This window comes from Falco punctatus, assembly GCF_963210335.1.
Source record: "Falco punctatus genome assembly, chromosome: 3".
Lineage (NCBI taxonomy): Eukaryota > Metazoa > Chordata > Aves > Falconiformes > Falconidae > Falco > Falco punctatus.
Genome location: NC_137582.1, coordinates 30,043,947 through 30,060,059, shown reverse-complemented (window position 1 = coordinate 30,060,059; position 16,113 = coordinate 30,043,947). Strand labels below are relative to the sequence as shown.

Genomic DNA, 16,113 nt, shown 5'->3' with positions numbered 1-16,113 from the left:
AGGCTCATTTGCTTCTGGTAAAATTACTAGTTTTGTGGGTGAGGGGAGAGCAATGGACATCCATTATGATGACTTCAGTAATGCTCTTGACACTGTGTCTCACAATATTATTGTATCTAAGTTAGGTGGTTGAAAAACTGGTCAGGTTTGAAGGTAGTGGTTAGTGAGTCCTACTCTGCCTGGAGGCTGGTAACAAGGGGGAATATCACAGGGCCCTGTACTTCAGAGTTGTCCTGTTTATTATCTTTATAAATGACCTGGAGGAGGCAACGGAGTGTTAATCATCAGATTCCCAGATTACACCAAACTTGACTGGGGAGAGGGGAATCAGTTGATTTATTCCAGATCAGGGGTGCCATCCAGAGGGACCTAAACCAGCTGGAGGAATGTGCTAACAGGAACCTCAGGATGTTCAAAGAGGGCAAATGTGAAGTGCTGTACCTGGGTAGGAAGCACCCCTGGCTGGGAACTGACTGGAGAGAAGCTCTGTGGATAAGGCGTCCTGGTGGACACCAAGCTGGACACAAAGAGTGTTCTGGGCTGTATTAACAGGAACCAGTAGATTGGGGATAGTGATTTTTCCCTTCTTGGACCACATCTGGAATACTATGTCCAGTTTTGAGTGCCCACTCACCCAATTAAATAAATATGATTCTAAATAAAAGCTGCCGATAGGTTTTATTAAGAATCACATTCTAACCATTGACGCTATTAGTGCCTCTGATTATTTCTGCTTAATTTCTACCATACACTGAACAGCCAAGTATATCTTAATTTTTAAGCAATATGTCCTGTTTTGTCAAAAATTACTCTGAACTCAATTCTGTTCTTTAACCAATATACAATATGCTTCAAGACAGGTTTCATCTACAGATTAATAAATACTCATTTAGTAACTTAGATGATTGCAATAATGGGAAGAATAATAGTGTGGGGCTCAAAACATTTACTTTTCTGTTCTGAGAAGTTTATATATACAAAAGGCTGTAGAGGGAAGATCTTAGAAAGCTTGAAAATAGATTCAAGCTGAGTGTTCATACAGTCTCATCTCGGTACTGATTTGCTGATGTAGTAAGCGAAATAATGCCCTCAGTTGTGTGAAATGTTAACAGAGCTGGAATGTCCTCTGTTTTTCTGACCCTGTTCATAATGAAATAGTTAACTTTTTCAGTGTTGCCAACAGTGTGAAGTTTTTTTGTCGTTTTTTTTCCTCCCCGGCCCCCCGCCACCACCACCACCACCTCCTTGCCACAGCTGCTTGGAATGTGGATGCAAGGATTAATACCTCTGAACAGAATTCTACTACTTTCTCTTCATTTGGATTAACTCCTGGAGTTTCTGGTATGTATGCCCTTGCAGACATGTTTCCACTCTTCTCTCCACCAGGTGGAAATAGAATTTGTCAAATGTTATTAATATGCATCTTTCTCATTGTTCTTTGAAAATAGTACTGGTAACTGGAAACAGGTAGAAGACACCTTCTATGAAAGCTTGGAAAACTTTTTTGTGATGCTGAAATTATGCACTAAAGTAATTTTTAAATCATAGAATAATTTCTGTTGGAAAATACCCTTGAGATCATCAATTCCAATCGTTAGCCCGGGACTACCAAGTCCATCGGTAAACCGTGTGAATAAGTGCCTCATCTACACATTTTTCTAAACACCCCCAGGGTTGGTGATTCCATCACCTCCCTGGGCAGCCTGTTCCAGTGCTTCACCACTTTTCACTGAAGAAATTTTTCCTAACACCCAATCTAAACCTCCCCTAGCGTAACTTGAGGCCGTTTCCTATTGTCCTGTCACTTGTTATCTGGGAGACCTACCCCCACCTGCCTACAGCCTCCTTTCAGGTAGTTATAGAAAGCAGTAAAATCCTCTCTGAGTCTCCTCCAAACTAAACAACCCCAGTCCCTCAGCCACTCCTCGTAAGACTTGTTCTCGACTCTTTGCCAGCCTTGTTGCCCTTGAAATGGATAATCAAAAGCTAGATCAGCGATGTGTGGTTTTTTGAGTCTAAGTAATGGGCATAAGAGATTTCTCAGTGTTGCTGCATCTGAAGTTGGAGATGGGAAGATTGCTTTCTTGAAAAGTCCGTTTACCCTGATATGCTGGGAGACTTTTTTTTCCCCCTTCAAGGAACTGAAGCATTACTTTCAAAATAAGTTTCATAGGCAGGATTTGAAGTCTTTTCTCTGTATGACATGTGGGAAAGCTGAGCTCTGGGGTTTTCTGATTTTGAAGGGTGAAAATGCTTTGGAGTGCAAACCTGGCTTCGTAACAAATTCTGTGTGTTAATTTGCTGACACAAGTGCTACTGTGATTTTTTTTTTTTTTTAATATATATAATGAAGGGATCATATGTCAGGTTTTCTGCTCTTGCTTACTGAAGTTATTGAGCTTGCCATAGCTATTTTCTTCTAGGAAGTAGCTGGCCAAGTGCTTATGCATTTAGGATATACTTACTTGTATTGCAGTTTACAGTCTTTTAACTGTTGAACTTGAGCTCAGTATCCTACAGCTCAGAGTGCTTCATTCTCTATGCACATCTGAGCCAGGATAACAAAAATTATAAATGCCAAGGCCTGATTTATCAGACTTCCCAAAGGACAGTTCACTTAATGAAAACTTACAGAAACCTTGTCTTAAAGAAAAACCAAAGTCTTAATTGTACGGAGAGTTGTAACAAAGTAACATTTCCCATGGAGCCACTTGAATTTAAGTTCTGTCTCTAGGCTAAAACTTAAAGTTTAATAAAGTGGGACAACAGGCTAAGATTCATCTGCAATACCACCATTCCAACTTTGAGAGAGAAGTGTGAAGACAGTGAAGTATATTAATCTTCTTTGCACCTTGGCTAACAATGTTGTGATGCAGAGTGACGACATGAATATTTACTTCTCACTTGTGACTGGCTAGCAAAAAATGAGAACATGTTCATGTCATCGGAGGTATCTCTTGCAGAGGTGTTTATAAAATAGACTCAGGTACCTGTGGTTCTATTTAAACATCCTTTCCAAAGTAAGTCTCATCATAAAGTAATAAATTTATTTCTCTCACAATTAAGGCTTTTTTGGTGTTATTGTTGTATAAAATGATCTGTTTGCTGTTGCCCTGTTTTTCTTAACATAATTATGTTAGATGTCTAACACTTTCTGTTACCATGATCGGTATTGGCCTTACTGTTTGTCATGCTGCTTTTATATGTTCCTGGAACTTTTTCCCAGAAATGAGAATTGGATTCTTAGTAATAAGTAACTTGATTGCTAGATCTGCAATGTAATTGATGAGGTTTCTTTCTAGGACTCTTTTCTTTTAAGCTTCTCCTTGTAAGGGTTCTTACTGATACAGGGTAATAATTTTTCTACCCATAAAACTTCATTGTATTTTTCAGTTTGAGGAGATTACTGCTATTCACCCTTGCCTCTTCCCCCCCCCCCCCCTTCTTCTCCTGACTTAATTTTGTCTTCCTTCTTCAGTTCCCTTGTTTTCTGAATATATGTAATTTTCAAGACCCTTCTAGTTTTCCTGTCCTGTGCAGTCCTTAGAATCAGACTTTTTTTTTCTTTGAGCCTCCTGTCTCCCTTTCCTACTTTGATTGGAATTTTTTCACCCAGGAAAACTGGGGAAGCTTGTTAACCTATGAGTATAATTTTATTGCCTTTCAGGATCCAACAGTGAATCAGTCTCTCAGGCTGGTGCTTCGGATTTTCAGTGGGATTTAAGTCATGCTCAACCCCCTGTTGATGATGAATGGTCTGGGTTAAGTATGTTCCTCTAAAATGTTCATAAAGAAAATTTTGTTAATTACTGTTACTTTATAGTCACTGTTACTTACCTACTTGTATTAGCCAATAGTGAGCATCTGAAGAACAACCTGGAACATTTCATTTCTGTAAAGCTAGTTGGCAGTTTGAAGAAAGCAGGAAGAAGTATTTTGATGAATGATAATAGAAAATGGTTAGGTTTTAGGAAAAATACTTGGATATTGAAATTCAGAAGGGAGAAAGCTCATGCATTTTAAGGTAGTTCTGGCTTTTGCTAGAAAATCTTGGTAATCAATTAAAACAGTCTTATTGCAAATGGTGAGAAAAATCTACTGCAAGTCGGCAAATGACATATTTAGCAGATTATATTTCATTCACAGAGTTTACTTTTACACGTTTGTACCTTACTGAAAACTTAACATGACATAAGGCACTTGTATTTAGTTTAACTTACTTTCTTGTTTAGAAAACATAGGGAAGTTCTTACGTGTATAGAAAGCATATGCAGGATAGAAGTCACAGAAATTACTTGGGAATTGTGCTAAAATTGGTGTTTCCTGTCCCCTTTTCCTTCCCTGCCAATTTTAAAATATTCTTGTAGTTCTTTATCACAGGGTCTCCCTGAACAGGGCTGTGTTATAATAAAGGTACAGCCATTCCTAAATATTTCCTAGTGAAACTACCTGTGAAGAAAGCTTCAGCCTTAAATTCACCATTTGAACTGCCTTTGTAATTGATAGCTTTATTCACTCAGCTCTGAGATTGTTTAAGAAAAACAGTTTTGTGCCTCTCATTAGGTTATTTGCCTGAAACGTTGCTCAAGTTGACCAGAAAAGCTGCCTTGCATGTTATCTTCTCTATAAGAACAGCTTCCTGTTTAATGACTGCAAAAGTGGAATGGATTGATGCAGTCCTTGATTCCACTAGTTTTGTCATGACTGCTGTGATACCAGGTTGTTTTGAAACTTCTCTGTTGTCTTGTTTAAGGATGAAGGAAGCACATTTCAGTTAGTCATTTGAAAGTAATCGGTTTTATGTATTATTAAAACGTGATTTATTCACATTTTTGAGCATAGGATGTTTATGGCTGTAGCTTCTGTAATCTGGTCACTAGCTGTCAACTGATTCAAGTGAATGATAACAGAAGCAGGGAAATTGGCCTAAAACTTCCCATGTGGTACACAGATACAGCTTACTATATCAGGCTCAGGACAAGGAAATTAACTGTATGTACAAATAATACTTATTTTTATTATTAACAAAAATATTGGATTTTTTCCTTTAAGCAAGTAGTGAGAGGGCAGTAGGTATGTTATAATTTTATGTTGGGCAGTAATTATTTTTTCAAATCAGTAAATTTTAATTGTCCAAAGTAAATGTAATTGAGGTAATATTTTTATATGAAAGCAAGAAGTGGGAATCTATTGTAAGTAATCTTGAGTTCTCTTAGTGTGTATCTGGTTTCATAATGTTTGCCAGTAACTAATTCTGACTAATTCATTCTGACTAATTTTCAAATGTTTAAACTGAATCCCACTGTGGTTGACAGACCAAGTTTGCCTCTTCTTCAGTTTGGCGTAGTCTGAGGGTGAGAAATATTTTTGATGTTAATATAAATGTGGAATGGCAGATGATCTTTTCCAAGGTGTTCTGGTTTAAAATTGGCTTGCTGTAACTTTCTACTAAACAGACAGTCTAAGGCTTAGATCTTCCTTTCAGAAATTTTTAATTTTTATATAACTCACCCTTTAAATCTGTTACTCCTTTGTGACAACATAAATATGTACCATCATAAATGAACTATAGCGAAATGGAGTAGGGACTTAGAAAAAATAAGGTTGTTAAAAAATGTCAGCGTTACAAGATGACTTTTGGCTTGATAAGATTTACTGTCAGATATATCACTCGTAAAGGATTCTTACTGAGGTAAGATTGATCAGTGTTACAGTTCAGCTTAATTTTTTTGCAAACTAGGAAGAAGGTTTAAGATAGAGTACAACTCTCAAATTTTGTCCCTCTTCATATAGTGTAGAAAAGTACCTCAAAGCAATTGCATCGAGCTTGCTGCTGCTGTGACTAGTTTGCAGTCTGATTGCTCTGTAAAATGTCTTGCTCGTTACTTATAAAAGTCTTCCAGCTGTCATTAATATCTTTACATTTTCCAGAAATACATGAAATGAGTGTTTATATTTTGATATAAAGAAGTGGGTTTATGTATAGATTTTTTATTATTATTTTTAAACTGTCAAAGAGCACCTGAAAAGTATGGAGATGTTCCTGAAAATATTTTTAATCTTTGTAGACGGACTTTCTTCAGCTGATCCCAGCTCTGATTGGAATGCACCAGCAGAAGAGTGGGGAAACTGGGTAGATGAAGAAAAAGTTGCTTCTGTTCCTCAGCCTGAAGAGATACCTGATGTTCAGAAGGTAAAAGGTGATATTTTCTCCTTAGCTCCACGACTTTGCCTTTACCACTGCTATTTCTTAAAGTAACTTAAAGGTGGTGATAAAGGTAATCTCTCATCTCTTTTACACTGGTAAGAGTAGCACAATTCTTGAATTTATACGTAGAGAAGGAAAATACTCAATGTTGTTACTGAGAAAATGGAAGCCACTTAGCTCCATGTCAAATTTTACTGTCTCACCATAATATAAGGATTACCTTATTGTTGTAGACTAAGAGGATTTAGATCTGTTTTCATAAATACTTCCTAACAATATTTAATTCTTTCTATGAAAAACAACATTTCCCACGAGTACATGATGCTCTGTTATCTTTTTCATTCCCAACCCTGTACCTATATTGCCAGGTAGCATTTAAAGAATGTGGTCTTCCTAAAATGAGCTAAACAGATAAGATTGTGTTCAGTTATACTTCTATATGCAATTAAATTCCTTATAGTTATTAATTTGTTTAGTCTATAGAAGATGTGTTTCACTGTAATTTTTCAATGCTAAAGAACTTGTATTCCCTTATGAAGACTTCAGATAATGAAAGAGAAAAAGCAGAACCAATACTTCAGAGTTCTACAAGTGGCAAGTCCAAGAAAAAGAAGAAGAAAAAGAAGAAGCAGGGTGAGGAAGCTAACTCTCCTGCACAGGTAAATGGAACAAAATCTGGATAATCAAAAAGGCAGTTGTGAGGAATTCACAAAACCTTATTTTTATATATTAGTGTCTTAAGCAAAAATTATTTTTGGGAAATTCTTTTCCTGATGATATTGTTTACTTATAAATTGTCTACTGTTGTTTCTCAAGAGTTAAAGTAATCCTTCTCTTATTAGTATTTCTTTTAATTTGAATTATTCTGTGTTTGGCTTGTGAATCCAATGTAGGGTTGCTGGATTTATGGAAAACACGAAGTATGTGGAAAGTATTTATCCTGAATTATTTATTTTCTATCACATCAGGATTCTGTTCTGTAGGGATGCTTCCAGGAGGAGCTTTCCTCTGCATGGGAAGTCTTCTCGTCCTGTCTTTTGGAAGACAGCTGTCTTGGACATGGCTAGCTAGGAGAATGAGATAAATTGAAGGTTTTTCTTAGGCTATCTTAAAGTACAATTCTATGAGAATATAGTGGTTTTTCTGGAGTACTGTCGTAACTTGATTTATGTGAAATGGCAAGTATCAATGCCTCGAACTCGGTAGGTGGAGCTATTGGGAGTCAGATTTGAATGAGGTAGTATTTGCAAACTGAGGATAGTTGGAGTTTTCTGTTACTTAAATAGCTTTTGAAGAATTACATGGAAACAGAGTTTTGTAAAAATAGAAAAAGCAGATCACACTTCATTTGGCAATTGAATAGTGTTTGAATATGTGAAGACAAGTACTTTCCTAATAGGAAAAAGGTTTTAATAGCTCATGCTCAGAATATATCCTGCTTCTGCTTGTAGTAGCAGCTATTCATAATTTGCATTGTTTACAAAATGTTAAATGCTCAGTTGAATCTGACAAGGTGAATTGGAGAGAGAGGGAAAGTGTCGCTTTGGATTTGCTTTTTATCATGATTGTGTTTTCAGTCTGAGATTTTATTAAAACAATTATAAAAGGTTAAATTCAAATTACATATAATTATTTTAAAGTTGTCTATGTGGAGGTAGATATTTGTGCCAATTTGCAGTTTCTTATGAGGCAAATTAAAACTGAGGGTACTAGTATTGCAGTTTTTTTGTAATTGAAATCTGTCATGTTCTTGTATCTTCAGTGACTCTTAAGTGTTTAAAGTCAAGATTAATATGTTATGGTTAACAGGTGTTTGTGGATGTTTTGCATGGATCTTGAGGTCAGTGAGTGCGTTCTGAAATAGAGGTTTTTTCTGTTGCCTGTGAGCTGCCTTTTAAGTTGTATTTGTCAAATGGAATCTTACTGTTCGTATTAGGATAGCTAGATCCATTTATTCTACCCATTGGTCTCCAACCATTCTGATTTTGTTACTTTTTCATTCAATCCATCAGTCTGAGATCATCAGTTTACAGAGGAATTTTTCATGTTTATTAAATTTTTATGGAAAACTAGGGGGCATTGCTTGATAGGAGCAAAGAGAACTGTTAATACATCACAGATAAGTTATCATTGTTACAGCATTTCGGTAACTTGCCAGTCCTACTTCAAACTCACTTAAAATTCATATATTTATCCCCTGAAAATTGAACACGTTCACTTAAACACCATCATCTTTCTCACTGATTGTACTTAAGTCGTTAACACATGTTTGTTGACTTCAGTGTTTGTCAGGGCAGTGGAAGCTACCTTCAGAGTTAGCTGTTAGGCAGTATGTTTTCTTTGCTGTGAAGAATCAACAGACCTAAGCTATGGCCGCATTTTTCACAGGGTTCTGGGGGAAGTAAGTGAAGGAACAATGTTTCAAGAGGTACTTCCAGCTTAAAACTGGAGACCTGTGTTGTATTTACTGTTCACCACCACAGAATTCTTCTGGTGCTATAAAAAATGTAAGCTAATTCCTCATGTAAAACGAAAACTTTCACCATTAGAGTGTTTAAGGAATAAAGGTTGAGACTCTTGGATACTTCGGGTATATTTTCAGTTTCTGTGTGTTTTGCTTGTAACAAAGCAGAGTTGAGGGCTGTCAAGTCTCATTATACTTTTACAAAGTTTTTAGAGTAACTGCAGTTTAGTTTCATATCCTCATAATTTCACAGGAGTGTGAAGTGTCATTCATTCAGACATAGCAGGATTTTTTGACAGTGAATTGCATGAAGAGTACTGCTTTCTGAGCTTTTTTGGGTTCTATAGGTATTTTTCTATTACATTCTATAAAACTTGAGTGTTAGTGTAGACTAGTGTCAGCCCACTACTTTTTTTTAGGTATTTTAAGATAGATTTTCTTAGTTGAAGTTGATCATGGCAAAAAAACTGATACGCAGGGAAGAAGAGTCAGAATTTTACTGCAAACACAAGCTCTTTCTGTTTTTTTTTCCCTTCCCCTCTGCCCCTTTTGTAGGACACTGAAGAACTGGATAGAGAAGCTGGAGAGGAGTTTCGGGAGGATACCTCAAAAGTTCAGCCACAGCAGGAAATAGCTTTTTCTCTGAAGACCATGAGTACTAGTGAACCAGCTAAGGTAGGGAAACAAAATTGGATACAAAATTGGGTTTATGTTACAATTTTGGATTTGGAAGTGCTCAAACTTCATTGAAACATTAATTTGTGTAGGTAAAGTTACAGTAAGAATACTGTTTCAGGCTATATGTTTATGAATGTAAAGGTGATTGAGAGGTTGAATTTTAGATATGTTAGTTACAAGTTTTGCGAAGCAGTATTTTCTAAATCAGTGGTCACTTTCATGACTGTCAAGTTATTTTCTTGTTTGAATATTCAAGCAATAGTTTAAAACTTTGAAATATGGAAACCGAAGAACTAATGGGTCTGAGCACAAGACAAATAGCGTTTTTGCTGTTTCACTGCAACAAAACAAACTGTTACTGACTTACTGTATTCTGACTTAAATACAGTCTAGACTTTATTTTCAATGGGTGTGCTGGGCTTAATGTTAATGACTGAATAAGAAAAGGTTTTATTTGAACTAATTCACAGACTGTTTGCTTCAGCTCACAGTTGAAACAGATTCCAGACAATACAAGTTCTTTTTAATCCTTTTCCAAGTAGGAGCTTTTTTAGATACTGTTACCCTACAAGCATCATTGTAGGAAGAAGTAAAGTATTTAATATTTCTAGTGGTGTTGGGTTTGCATTCCATAAAGAGTGAATAATACCAGTGAGACAGTTTGGTACCAAAGAGTATCTGTCAGAATATTGAGTTTTAATTGCTAAACACTTGTTTCGTAAAAGATAACAAGGTCTTAAATTTCAAATGAAAATATTTAGAATGGACTCTTTTACAAGAGGCTGCAGGTAACCGATGGAAAAGTACAGAAAGTGTTTATTGAGAACACGTGCCTTGAAAAGCACGTTCAGACATACTTTCAGCTTATTGTAAATATCCTGCATCAAAATACTACTATATTTGTTCCATTTAGGTTCAGTTCAGCCTTAATTCAAGGTTAGCAAAAGCTACCTGGTCTGACTAGTGCAAAGTTGAGTTTTGTGGTTTTTGTTTTTTTCAAGATGTATCTAAAAAAAATAATCTGTTTGTGTGCAAGTGGCTTTATTCCTGGCAGTGTGTGTGTTATGAAAGATAATGTATTTTCTTGTGATTTATTTATTTATTTGTTTTGTGTTGGAGGCCATAGTTGAAAAAGCGTAGACAGGAAATTAGTTTAGATTGTGACATCAAGGTGGGTGGTGTTGACATCTAGAAAGAAGTGTAATGGTGTGTCCCAAAAGGCTAGGTTTTGCTCTTTGGAAATCTAAATTAATTTGAGAAATACTTTTCAGCTACATGTAATGATTCTGTTGGTCTGCAGTTAGGTACTCTATTGTTTTTTCTCACAAGGTGTTGGCACTGCCAAAATACCAGCTAGTTTCAGTAGACTTTGCTCAATTGTTTAGTGTTTAAAACCATATACATCTTCCTTGGTGATTTGATGGCATCAGCTCTGATGCAGACCCACACTGTGCACTGTTTTGGGGGGGCTTGAGTGCTCCTGTTTTTCTTGGGTCTTAAATTCAATCTGCTCGTACATGTGCCTCTATATAGCTGTGTTAGGGGCAATTTTGTGAGACAAGACATAGTCTGTATTACAAAGACTTGCTGGCTGGGGGTGCAGAAGACAAACAAAAGGATTACTAACGACGTTCTCTGGAAGTTAGTTGGACTTGGGAAAGGATGATTTGTGAATTGTTGCATCTGACAATGCCTGTGGTCTTTATCAAGTCTCCTTGCTATCAGATTTGGCTTCATTGTAATTTCACACATGCAGAGATGCCTTCTGATATTGTTTGACTTGGCTGTTACAAAAAGTTTTATAAACAAGTCTGTGACTGATGTTGTGAAATTGTTGACTTAAGTTTCCAAGGTAGGTAATCTAGTCTTGAGCAAATGCCTCAAAACATGAGAACCAAACATGAGGAAAAATAAACTGAACACAAATAAGTTACTATCCAGAATATCTTCATAAAGACCAGAAACAGCTGAATGTTGAATGCGTCTGGTTTTTATCTGGTGGTGATATTTTTCCCATATTATACACTGGGTTGTGTGGAAACCTTTGGTGTTCTGTCAACAAGCACAGGTTTTGAATTAAGAGATCTCTTTGGAAACCCTTTATTTGTAACAGTCTCACAAGTCACTGCTTCATTAATAAATAGTAAAACTATGCACATAACTATTTGTATTATCAAATAAGCTTTATTCATGGTTTCAGGCTTCCTTTCTGAACTGGTTTATTAACACAGAATATCCTAGCAAAGAGTAGTACCTAGTCCTTAATGTTTGGTATCGCTTTCAGCTTCCCCTCATCCAAAATTCAGACAGAAGTATGTTTTTTAGAAAAATGGCCATATAATGTTGTATGTACCTGTTTAGTTACATTTGTGGTAATACTGCATGCTTTAACATTCAAGCTGCAACATGTTTGTAAGTCAACCAGAGACAGCTGTGTGCCACTTAAATCTTGATTGAGTTGCTTTACCTGCAGGTGGAGAGTGAATCTGTCCTGATGAAAAGATGATACCAGTGATTTGAATCAATTACCTTGCAGAACTAGGAGCTTTAACTTGTCCTTGTTTTAGAGGCCACATGCATTTTGTTGAAACTCATATTTATGTAGCTGATGATTGCTAACCATTAGACAACATACGAATTGGCTAAGCTTGGAAATCCTGTAAGATGGGAGTTCATCAGCATGGTTGATATCAAAATCAATATTATCATATTTTCAGTAGATAAGAGAAATAACAAACTTGTTTCAGTTGATGTGCAAGGGCACAACTCCTTTATTCATAAAAGGTTAGCAAGCTGCTACTCTCCAAATTTGTGTTGGGTTCTTTCAATTAAAACTGTTTAACTTCTTGCTCAGTATGATAAAGTAAAAAACATTTATCATTTTGCTCTTTTGTATGTTCTGACAACATTTTTGAGATGCTTACATTCGTAATGAAAACAGTAAAAACTGATGACCATAATGTCGGATCTGCGTACATCCACATCAAGAGCTGGATGTGGACTGCACTGTTCTGTTGTGACGGTTCCCGGTCCTAGCTGTTGTGGCACAACTACAGCCATAACTACTTAATGACGTCCTAAAGTTTGGGATTTATTACTTGACTGAGGCACTGTTTTCTAAAATACTCTTCTTTGAAGCTGTTTCTCAGTGGGTTGCCTGCTGTTGGGGTCATATAATTTTATGATCTGGCTTTCCTATTGGAATGTCAAAATGTTTTTTGCATATTGAGTTCTGTTTTACTGTACTTGAATTCCAACAAGTGCTACACGGTAAGCTACAGTTAGATCTTGTCTCTGCAGCGGTATCTTTGAAATAGACTGGATAATTGGAGAATACTAGGAATATCTTACTAGGCAGTTATTCCTGCAGTAGTTTCCACTGAAATACTTCCTGACTGCTGTCACAAATACCTGTTATTCTAATATAAGCATACAGAGTGTTTTGAGCAGTTGACAGGAATGAATGCAAATACTTCCTAAATATTATAAAAAATTGTTTTATTTTCATTTGAGTTGTGTATTTGGTCCTACACAGCTTGCCTGTTTGCTTTGCAAAAAAAAAAAATGTTTTTGTGTCACCATCTTGCATCTCTTCTGAAGATGTATGTATTATAGGACCTCTCTAGGATCTTGGTGATTGTTATCCTTTTCTTGGCATGTCACATTTTAAGAATTCGTGTGGTTTGTTTGTATGCAACTAAAAGTTTTGGCACTAGATGGCAGTCATAGTCTTGCAGCCTTGATTTAAAATGTTGAAGGATTTTAATATTGGCTTCATTTTTTCAATGCTATCTTTCCAGCAGCTGCTAAGTATACCACCAAAATAACACCGCATAAGAGTGTTTTACTGTTGTATGACTTTTTTCTGTTTTTCAAATAGCCTGAGGAGGCCCCTTCACTTGCTGTTTCTACTGAGCCATCTGTAATTGTATCACAGAGCGATTCTGACAAGATGGCTTCCCAAGTGCCACAGATGCTGCAAGAGACAGATGTTTCTAGTCCCAATATTAAGCAAAACAGTGTGCCTCCTCCACAGAGTAAGTATGTTTCATTACAATTCATTTGTCTGAATTCAGGGTGTACTTTTTTCCCATAGAGAGTATATAGTTACAATGTTTTGCCCTGAGTTTCAGGTTTAATGTGCCATATGGAGTACTGTTTCATTTCTATATCTTGCTGTATTTTAGCTTTTGTTGAAGTACTTTGACAAATGTGCTTCCACTGTGAGGAAAAACTGGTTTTGTAGGCTTGGATGACTGAAAATGTCTGTTGGCTTTGTCCAGTCCTTAACAGACATTTGGAAGTACTCCTCACCATCAGGACTGGAGCTCCATGCTGTGACTTAAGTAGTTCTGTCACACTGTTTCAAAGGCCTGCTTGTGAGTCTTCAGTGGAATAGATTGGTACTAACATAGCAGTTGACAGTATGTTTGTTTGGAAAAAAAAAAAATATAAGCAATTAAATTTTCTTTTTGACTTCTCAACTTGGGTCATTAACATCTTTTTTGATATACTTCCATGGAATGTAGTAGTCATGAAGGAAAACGGGTGCTAATAAGACAGTGGAAAGGTAATGGCTAATGCCCTCATTTTTGTTGTAGCCTAACAGCACGTATGTCAGGCTGAACTACTGCAGGTATATTGCTTTTCAAAATTATGTTGTGCCCAGAGATGTCAAACATATACTCTGCATTACCCTGCAAAAGCGCTTGTAGTGAAGTACTTGCCCAGTAAGACAGAAAAATTGGAAGGGAAGTCATGATGTGAAAGGCATTGCTTAAAAAAAAAAAGTTGTTTGAATTACACTTTGAAATGTCATTATTAATCTCATTAAATAAGAAGTTCCTGGCTAAGTGCTGAAGTACTATATCTGTCCCTAATGACTGTAGAAGAAACTAAATGGTTTCATAATATTAGTCTTATTCAACCACTCTAGTTGGCTTCTTGGTTTTGAATATATTAAACAGAATCTTTCAAGTCAGTGTATCAGTTTACAACTTTTTTTTTCTAAAATATGAAGGCTTTTGTGACTGATTCATGCCTTAGCAATTGAAAGAACATCTCTAATGTTCAGCATAGAAAGTGCTTTACCCAATTTACCACTTTTGACAGCTAGCATGTTTTAAGGTAATCTCTTTTAATAAAACAGCATAGTACTTTTTTATTTGATTATGGGTTCCTTGTAACCACATCTTTACATAGCATTGTTTTTAAAAACACTTTTGACGTGTCGCATTTAGTGGTTAAAAGCAGTGTAATCTGATAAGTGAACGTTTAATGTCAATTGTGTACATGTACATTATTTCCAGATGGCCAAAAAATAATGACTCTACTGTAAATAATACATTTGCAAAGGAACAACCTTTGTTCTGTATCACTCTATGTAATTGTAGTGTAAAAAAGTAGGTTGAAATTAGCAAATGTTGTTTTAGATGCGCTTCAAATTAGACTATTTGGGAGAAGCAAGTAAATATAACTCTCCTTCAAAAATTATGCTAGTTGATTGTTCTGAATTACATCATAATAATGTGGGGTATACTGTCCAGGATTTTAAAAGTCAAACTTTTAAAACTGTGTAAACTTACTCAGTCCTGACACCGTAGTTGTGTTTTATTTTTAGCAAAGTCTGAAGAAAGCTGGGAATCCCCCAAACAAGTTAAAAAGAAGAAAAAAGCAAGAAGGGAAACGTGAACTTCCTGAGATGGACATGTGTTGCTGAATATTGTCATGAAGATTATGCTGTTTATGCAATAATTTGTGAACATGTACAGAATTTTATATAAGTTTCAAACAATTTTTAAAAACAGAACTGCTGTGAACACAAACATCTTTAAAAAGGAATCAGAGGAAAGTAACTTTATGATATAGCAAACAGAACATGCTACATTTGAAAGACATTCTGAAGAGTCTTTTTCCAACTTTTGGAGAGAAATCTTAATTAAAAACTGGTTTTACAACACAGTGCCCTGTTTACAACAGATTATACTCATCTACAGCTGTGGATAAAAGATTAATTTCAAGGAAGGGTTTTCTGTAAAAATAATTGTCTGTACAATAGTGGGTGTTTCTTGCGTCTCTTGAGTGATGCATTAGAAGCACAGAATGTCAACCATTTGAATTTGTTTCATGCCTAAATCAAAGTGCTTTGATTAAATACATAATCTGCCATATCTTTACAGTAAGTTGGTTAGCAAGTCTGCTGGCTATTACAGGAATCACAAGTGCAAATCATTAACCATTTGTACAGTCAGACCTTCATGGTTTATTATATGAAGTTAACACAATAAACTGCTTTGGGTTAAAAGTTTGAGAATGTGATTTGAAACTTGAGTATGGTTCATGAAGTTATTTTTGATAATGTCTATTACCTTACTTGAATTATTGAAGATAACAGTATATTTTTAAGAATGCAGTAATGTGCATAAATTTGATTTTTCTCCTTCATTCCCTACTGTTCTTGGTTGATTCCAACTCCCATCTAAAACTGTATTCTTTCAACTTTTAAATTCATGGAATGAATTGAAATCACATATTCCCTTCCCTTATTTTTTTAACTTACCATACCCAGTTCTGTTCTGTTCTCTATTACTAAAACTCTGAAGAAAGCAAAGTCGAGGGGAGTTTCCCTCAAAAATTATTTGGGATTTCAAAGATCTGTTGGAGAGCTGGAGTGGCTTCAGACAGCTTTAATTGACATTGTCAAGACCAGTTATCAGGAACACATTTTTTTTACTGCCTTAACCTGTAGTATGTAGAATGTGTC

General features: G+C 35.9%; 1 protein-coding gene across 1 annotated transcript in view; it reads left to right on the top strand.

Annotated features, from left to right (window-relative positions):
- Nucleotides 1-15,657, top strand: part of MTDH (metadherin) — a 32,855-nt gene extending 17,198 nt beyond the window's left edge. The window contains exons 7-13 of the mRNA XM_080380121.1: nucleotides 1,255-1,341; nucleotides 3,668-3,766; nucleotides 6,069-6,193; nucleotides 6,748-6,867; nucleotides 9,228-9,347; nucleotides 13,231-13,387; nucleotides 14,971-15,657. Of these exons, the coding sequence (XP_080236247.1) occupies nucleotides 1,255-1,341; nucleotides 3,668-3,766; nucleotides 6,069-6,193; nucleotides 6,748-6,867; nucleotides 9,228-9,347; nucleotides 13,231-13,387; nucleotides 14,971-15,041 (779 nt within the window). The 3' untranslated portion in view covers nucleotides 15,042-15,657. The remainder of the gene's footprint in view (nucleotides 1-1,254; nucleotides 1,342-3,667; nucleotides 3,767-6,068; nucleotides 6,194-6,747; nucleotides 6,868-9,227; nucleotides 9,348-13,230; nucleotides 13,388-14,970) is intronic.
- The last annotated feature ends 456 nt before the right edge of the window (nucleotides 15,658-16,113 follow it).